The sequence below is a fragment of the Chaetodon auriga genome, chromosome 13, assembly GCF_051107435.1.
Source record: "Chaetodon auriga isolate fChaAug3 chromosome 13, fChaAug3.hap1, whole genome shotgun sequence".
NCBI lineage: Eukaryota > Metazoa > Chordata > Actinopteri > Chaetodontiformes > Chaetodontidae > Chaetodon > Chaetodon auriga.
The window spans coordinates 19,838,902-19,847,363 of NC_135086.1; the positions used below are offsets into that span (position 1 = coordinate 19,838,902).

Below are 8,462 nucleotides of genomic sequence, written 5' to 3' on the forward strand. Positions count from 1 at the left end.
ATCATAGTTTTCAGTGGGATGTCTCAAATGACTGGTGAAACACAACCATTTTAAAATTAATGGTCAATTAAATGTATTGCTGATTGACTGTTTCATCTGCTGCAGTAACCTATGTGTTTTCTTCAGCATCAAAAGTATCAATAATATGACAAAACCCCATGTAAACTAAAAAAAAAAATAAAAATTCAATTTATCAGACCAACAGAAAATCTATAATAAGTATTTTATCAAATGTAAATAATGAAAATTCAAATACCATCAATCATGTAGTTTCTGCACCTTGTTCTGTCTTGATGATCCACATTTATCTACGGTGTTGGGCACAATTCTGCCATCTAGGGGCACAAAGTCGTATCGCAGAAAGTGCATTGATGAGATGTTGAGGTTTTCAGCATCTTTATTAATATAAAACAAACGCCTACAGACAAAGAAACACTTATTTGTTTCACATATATATATTCTCTTTATCAGTTATTTTGTTTTTCATTCATTTCTTTTTTTGCCCCTCCGCTTTCTGCCCCATTTCTCTTTTTTCTGAGTCTTCTTCAGCCTTTTCTCTGTCTTCTTCAGATTCTCTTTCTCCACTTTTCTCATTTTCAGGTTCAATCTCAGCTCCATCTCCTTTCCCAGGTCTGTCATCTCCTTTCTCTCTGTTTTTCTCTCCATCATCTTCTTTTTTCTTTTCTTGATCGTTACGTTCTTCTGGTCCAGATTTATCTCCCTCTGCCATCCTTTCCACATCCTCTTTTGTGCTTTTGGTGCTCTCTCCATCTCCCTCTTTGGTCACCTCATTACCATCTTCTCCCTGTCCCTGTTTTTTTACCTTTGCATCCGAACCTTCCTCTTCTTCGCCCTCTGCCTCTTCTCTCTCCCACCCAACCTCTCCTCCCACCCCTTCACCTCTTCCCTGTGCTCTTTCTCCTTCTTCCCCATGTTCTGGCAGCTGAGAGCCCACTGCTGCCACCTCCCTCTCCAGCTGCTCCACCCTGGTCTGCATCTTGCAGTTGCTGGACTCTAATTCCACCATAAGTCGAGCGAGTTTTGTTTGCAAGATTTCCAATTTGCTCTCCAGTCTTTTTATCTTGGTTTCGACTTTCTCTGCCTCCCTCTCCTCCCCCTCCTCACTGTCCTCCAACATGCCCATTTTAGTGAGGATCTGTCGGCCTTTCTCCTCCAGGTGACGCTTGGCTGCAGGGAACTCGGACAGCACGTCTGTCAGGTCCTCTTTGGACAAGCTGAACAGGTCAGAGTGGCCAATGCTTCGGATGTTGGCAGTGCGACGATTGCCTGATTTGTTACCTGAAAGAAAACATGATGTGATTTCTTTAAAACTATGTTATATATGATGTTACCAACCCAGGCAAGCTCATTTCAGAATTTAAAGGCACATTAGGGAAATATTCTTGTTGTCGTCTTAAACGAAACATCAATGGTATTTCAGTAATATTTTAATTTTAGTATTTTACAGTTGTGTCCTTCAACTGTGTGCTGAATGGTTTATGTGTTTATAGTTTGGTGCTACCGTTTTACAGTCTTTTAAAATACTTCTAATCAAACTTTGTGTGACTCCACATGTTATGGAGAGTCACACAGACATCACATTTTCTATGACTTTAAGGTCAGGTAGGTCAGGTAAGGATTGACTTTAATTTTAAGCTCAACTACAACCTACCATTTGTGAAGGCTTTACTTCATGAGTACAGACCTGAATGCATTAGCAGGGTCCAAAAGCACCAAAGAAAAATGGCTAGCTCTTTCCACTGTTGACTCAACTTAACTTTCCTTTCTGGGTGTATTTTTGTGCAAAGTACTTGATGCTTGACTTACCTTTGATATTGAGAATACTAATTTCCCCAAAGAAATTCCCTTCACTGAGTACAGCAAACTCTGTGACCCCATCATCTGCAACAACTGCAAGTTTTCCCTCTCTGATGATGTACATTTCATGGCCTACATCTCCTTTCCTGCAGACGTACTCTCCTGGACTGAACACCTGCAAGGCAAAAGGCAAAAGAAACCTCTTCATCCTTAAACAGGTTTCTGCTGAGAACATTTCTGATGCATTAGATAATGAACTAGACAAAGCAATGGGGTTGAATTCAAATCTACATGACAAGAATATTCCACTAGGTTATTGTGTATTGAGAGTAGCAGGTTCAATAAAAGTTGTTAGTGTGTCCAAATTTTACCTTACCTCTACTCTAAAAACAGAACCTAAGATGAAGATTGGACTCACTACAGTGTGATGTATCTGATTCCAATGTATATACTATTGCTTACACTCAGCCACATGACTTTTGGTGGAGCTAGATAATCCTGTCCAAATTCCCATCTTGGTGCCTTTTGTTCCTGATCCTAGATAAGGATTTCCCAAGCTGACTATTACAGAGTTGCCTTAACTCATTGAGCCACCTGTACTCTTTGACTGCTATCTTTTGGCCCCTGACCTGAGGTGTTAGTTTAAGCACCAGCTCCTCCAGCAGACTTTTCTCACAGCTCTGGAAGATGGTGACTTTGGAGAGTGTTGGGAGGTGAACACTGACAGCGATCTCTGTTCTCAGGTGTACAGGCAGCTGCTGCAGGATTTCATTCTCTCGCATGATCTTCTTGTTGATGTGAAGGTGCTGATACCAGTTGTCGATGCGCTGTCGAAGCTCCTTGCTAATGTGATGGCTACGCAAGTATGCCTTTACCTGAAAGAGGAAATGAAGAACCATATTTTATATAGAACAAAGGAACTTAGCACCTAACCAGGACATGACAGTCTTCCAACTTACCAGCTCATGGTTAGGGAAGAAGACATTATCACGGTCCCTTAGGCTTGTGATGACATTGCCGACATTGCCAACAATTGATGCAAAAACTAGCACAGCAATGAGCAGGTCTGCAATCATAAACAAATACTCTTCTTCCCTTTTTGGTAGGGGGGTGTCTCCTACTGTGGTGAAAATCTGGGCAGAGAACCAGAAGCAGTAAAAGTACTGACGACGCATGGAGGCAAACTCTGGATTTGTGATGTTAGGGTAGACCCAACGATCACTTCCAAAGCCGATGTAGCTCGACAGTGCAAAGTAGAGACAGGCATTCCAGTGGATCAACACAAAGATGTAGATCATGAGCTTGGAGATGCGGAAGGTGTTGGGGTAGGAGGTTCTTGTCTCCATGCGATCCAGGGCCTCGTTGAGTCGCGGCATACGCAGAAGGCGGTTGATCCTCACCAGCGGAGTTTGGATGCCAAAAACAAAGTAGAGGAAGTCGGTGGGCAACAGGGAAGCAAGGTCCTTTAAGAAACGTTTAGAGTGCAGATAGCGCTTCTTCAGCTGAGTTAGGTCCTTGACCAGGATGCCCTGATCCAAGTAACCTGGAAAGGAAAGAATGAGGTTTAAAAAGGCCAGAGTACTCTTCATACACTGGTACAGTCGAGTCAGTCATAGTTTGGGACAACTTTCAGGCAGTATCAAATCCATTGGACTCTGAGAGATCATAGTGCTTTCACATCATGAATGTAAAAATGGGAAAAATTCCTGTCCTTATGACTTGCAAGCTTTCTCATCATCTGAAAAAAACTCAAGATGATTCGTTGCAGAGTTGCTCACGTGCAGGTTTACATAAAGTCCATGACCAATATGGCACTATATCCAGTGAACTGAGGCAGCGATGCTGCCATTTCCCGCATCAGGTACGTCTGTATTATTGAGCACAAAACCAGATATATTTCCCAATCTCAGACTTGGATTTTGACATGAATTGTATTTACAAGTTTTACTTCCCACATGACATGAATGTGGTGTTAACCCATTTGGTGGCTGGTGACTGAAAAAATAAAATGTCTTACAACTAAGCTCAAAATTATTAACTCAGCTCAAAGGTAAAAACTTTGAACAAGGCCTCCTAGCGCTTCTTTCTATTCATATAAGTGAAGATTTCTGATGTACAATGGTGTGTAAATTTAATTTTATTATTTTGTAATTATGGTTCGAGTTTGTCTGAACTCATTCTAATAAAACAGAAGACCAAAGGTGCGTATGGGATAAATGCTTTGTTTTTCCTTTAATCTAAGTGTACAGCCACAGAACATTGGCTCTGTGGGGCCAAATTACATCCCAGCAAGGCAAACACCAAAATAACAGGCAGTACTCAAGTGTCATTGTCTTGATGCAGACATATTTGGGACCGAGCTAAGTCTGTGTGCATGTGTGCTATTTTAATAAAATGTCATCATACCACATTTTAGACCTCATGTAAGAATTCCTATATGAATATTTTCAATTAGGACAAAAAAAAAATCTCTCTTTATAACAAGAAGTTTACTCTAATTGGGATATTTGGAGTAAAATATGGTAGTTTGTAACTAGCTGGATTACTGTGAATGTGACAAATAAAATGAGAATTTAAAGAATGACATTCCATTTCAAAGACTCAATCAAAAAGGACAAAAATGAAATATTTACCTGTGTGAACAGTGATGATCATGTCAGCCATATACATGATGTCTGCCAGATAGTCCAGTGTGAGCCACACAGGAAGGTAACTCAGTGCAATTGTAGTGAAGCATGTCCTGAGAAAACATAACCTGTGAGTCTGGGTTTTAAGGGATCTGAAATGATTACAGATTATGTGCTTAGATGCATGGCAACTGTTTGATAGTCATCATATTCCATGTTTGTACCTCAAAATGATGATCACTGAGTTGTAGACAATTGGAAAGATCATAACCTGCAGCCAGATATAATAAAACTGTTCTGCTGGATCAACCAACCACTCTGTCCAGCTGAGAGGGAAATGATGATGAAGAGAGAGGGAAATGATGATGAAGAGAGAGGGAAATGATGATGAAGAGAGAGGGAAATGATGATTCACAGCCTGATCAGTCATGATGATGTTGGTGTGATATGATAATTGTCACATAGAGATTATGGCTCATGGTCCTCATATCTAAATGAATAATAGACAAAATGTCACCAAATCTATCACAGCATGATGTCTTAAATACTTAAAAACATTGCAAACATAAGAAACATATTCTGAATGCTTTCATGTATATCAAAACACAACAATCATTGTGATCATTTTGTGGTGAGTATCAGAATGTTTAATTTAGCCTAACCCACTTCTTTATTGACATTTAACATCTCCCTATAACTTAAAACTATGATATGGCAGATGCTTTTTTAAATCCCCTGACAAATTCATATGCAAAAACCAGAATATACAATTGAAATAACATGCTCTTATTGTGGATGAGTACATTAGCTGGGTATTTATTCTTCATCCAGTAAATTCAGATGTGATGAAGTATGACATGTTGTAGCCCTAAATCTAATTGTATTAAATGACTCCTGCCAATCAACTACATGACCAAGAACATTCATCGAGATCCCATCCAGTAACAACTCACTTAACCTTCCACTTCTGATCCAGATTGATGTTACGTTTCTCTTCATCCTTGACTCCATCTTCTCCTTCCTCATTAATTTTCTGCCCCCGATGCCACCTGAGCAGTCTCTGCCACTGGTTACCTCTAATACTTACATTCCCTGTTTTATCCATTCTCCAAAGTGTAGCCTTAGACTAACACATTTTTAGAAATGAAGATGGCCTTTGCTCTTGTTCTTGTTTCCTCCTGCGTGAGCCTTGTTGACCTGCATGAGACAATATACATGGTTCACCCAACAACATGCCAGGTGTGCATGAGCACTGCCTGGTGATGCAGGTCTCCATGGGAGGAAACCACAACAGATGTCATGTGTCTTCTGGGAATTCCTCCTTCCCCTAGAAAACCAAAGAGGTCTTCCTTTGACAGCCTAGGGCTGCTACAGACAACAAACAATAACTGGAATATGGAACCCAAACAAGAGACAACATGTCAATGTCAACAAACAAAGCAGTACATTGTATAGATAATATATTGTAAGCATGCAACATACAGAGAGAAAAATGAAAATTAAAAGAAACAATCGTGTTGTTTCATAGTATCCACTATTCACTTCTAACCACCCTCCGTGGGTAGCAGGTGTAACATGTGACTGGGGTTTGGAGTTCTGGATCCAGGGAAATAAAACAAAATAGCTGAATCACATATAATGCAGCTTATATTTGGAGCAACTAATGAGACATTAAAAGTGTAGGCTGCATGAGCACACAGACTGTGACTAAGTATCACAACAATTGAGCTATTATCACCAAATGTCAGGCCCTGTAAATTGATCCTTTTTTTTTTTTTTTCCTTAGATACAGATGAAGTATCTAGTACTTTGAAACAGAATATTGAGTGGTACAGTCTTGGTGGGGCAAAGGGGTGTTATTTGAGTGTCTGTCTGTGTTGTGTCCTCTCCTAGTCTGTCAGCCAGCAGGTGGTGCTGCTAAGCTGTGCTGGCCCTCAAGCTCCGGTGGCTGTGGAAGGACAAACAAATCCACTCACTTTGTTTCATTTCACTTCCTTTGAATGCTGCTGAAACTACACTTATTCATAGATTCTGTTTCTCGACCTTGACCTGGGCTGCAGCTCCATACAAGGGTCTCCTGGGCCACACTGGCCTGCAAAGAGGTTTGCAGATGACAGTGCAACTTTCAGTAGCAGAGCAAGACCTTACCTTTCTACCTGCATGTCCATGTCCCTTCCCAGGTAGACATACATGTGAACAATGCTGTCCATTGCAGCACAAGCCACTGAGGGGATTAGGGCTTTAAACAAAAGAGTAAGAATGAACATCACCAGTCAGTAGTCCCACTTCTGTCACAGATGCACTGGAGCATGCACACTCCTCAACACAAGGAGACAAACAGGAACAGTGTAAAACACAGAGAGGCAAAGAGGGAAATGCCTTCAGTATTTCTTCTGTTACAGCTAGACAGACTGCACATTTTTTTGTTTCGTGATTGCACCAACTGATAGAAGATACTGTGTAAGGTAGCTGATGGCAGTTAAACTGACTTAGTAGACAACCCAGAAAAACTGATTTTAGTTAATATTAGACCTGACTGCATAGCTTAAACATTCTACCTGCAGAAACCTGCAGTTGTTGGCACTGCAGGTATCTGCAGGTAGACAGTTAGTTGTCTGGAGATTGCATGTATTTGTTTTCTTGCCTCTGTTATCAGTCTTTGCAGAGTGCAGGGATGTCCCATGATGAGTTCCTCTATTCCCAGGTGAGGCAGGTACCTGGGAAGGAGCTGGAGTGAAAGGTCTCACTACAGTGCTCCTTTTTGGTGCTGGTGTTTGAGGTAAGCTGAGTTTCGTTTAGAGCGCTCAAATCTTTCCAGTATTGTCTCCACCTGACTTTTACCTGTCTGGAGTCTGTATCTATACTTAATTTTTTGTTCAGATTAAGATCCAAACACTCATCAGTCACATTTCAACCTGGTTAGTGTCACATCTTCACCTGTTACCACATCTGTACTTTGACCTGCTGAAGATTTATGAGCATATATAAGAATGTACAAGCTTTTGACACCAACAGAGGCTGAAACAAGAAGGTTTAAAAAGTACGAAATGATGAATCAGTGTGTCTATAGAAGAACTCCACTGAGGTACACCCTCATCACATTAATTCTAATGTTTATTTGAATTTTTAAACTTTCCTTGTCTTCTGGGTTCAGCAAAGGTACACTTCTCACCCTGGTCCTGCGGTTGTAGTGGTATGCTGTCTGTACTTGGCAGCTACATCTGCTTCTACCTTGTCTGGCCAGTGTGGGTCTAAGTTCTCCAATGGCTGTCTGAAACTAGCTGAGGTCCGTTATTGCTTCAGAAATTCCAAAATGTGCAAAAGTCTCTCTGCATTTCACTAACCCTTGGTGACCATTGTGACTCCTTTCTATTGTCTCTGCTCTCATAAAGGTGGGAATCACAATGGGGTTACTCCTGACCACTAAATCATCTACTTCTGTCAACTCTCCTCTTACCTTCCTTTCATAAGCTGGCCAACCTGAACGCATTAAGTGCATTACTACCTGGACCTGGGGTTCTGTAGCTGTGTGGTCTCTGATCTCTTGCATCCATTGTGGTATAGCTAGTGAGACTCAGGACTTAGATATGTGCAGCCACATCATCAATGGACATCTCATTCACAAAACATTGCATTGGGCCCCTGCAGAGACCACTGGCTACTGCTAATGTCTTTCCTGGTGCATTCACAATCTCTGAATTGAAGCACATAAGTGTCATCAGCAGCCTCTGGCACCTTATAGGGACACTGTCAATGTCTTTGCTGTTCCTTAAGGGTACCAGGGACTTTTGGTCAGTGATCACTTTAAAGCTGTCAAGTTCGAAAAGGTATTTCTCAAACTGTTCACATGGCCAAGTACTAGGCAAGCATTCTATCTCTATTTGACAACACCTGGTCTCTGCATTGTTCAGACTCCTGGAGCAGTAGGCCACAGGTTTCCCCATGCTGCTGCATGAGAGTGCAGAGTGGTTGTGCTGCTGTGGAGAGCTCTGGGATCAACTTGGCGATGTTGTTGAT

At 41.2% G+C, this 8,462-nt stretch overlaps 1 protein-coding gene across 1 annotated transcript; it reads right to left on the minus strand.

Annotated features, from left to right (window-relative positions):
- Positions 1–258: 258 nt before the first annotated feature.
- Positions 259–4,713, minus strand: cnga4 (cyclic nucleotide gated channel subunit alpha 4). The gene is made up of 7 exons (XM_076747591.1): positions 4,670–4,713; positions 4,452–4,558; positions 2,778–3,361; positions 2,448–2,693; positions 1,828–1,993; positions 697–1,299; positions 259–335 (listed from the first exon to the last, which is right to left on the minus strand). The coding sequence occupies exons 1-7, from the start codon at positions 4,711–4,713 to the stop codon at positions 259–261; spliced, it is 1,827 nt and encodes a 608-aa protein (XP_076603706.1).
- Positions 4,714–8,462: the final 3,749 nt, after the last annotated feature.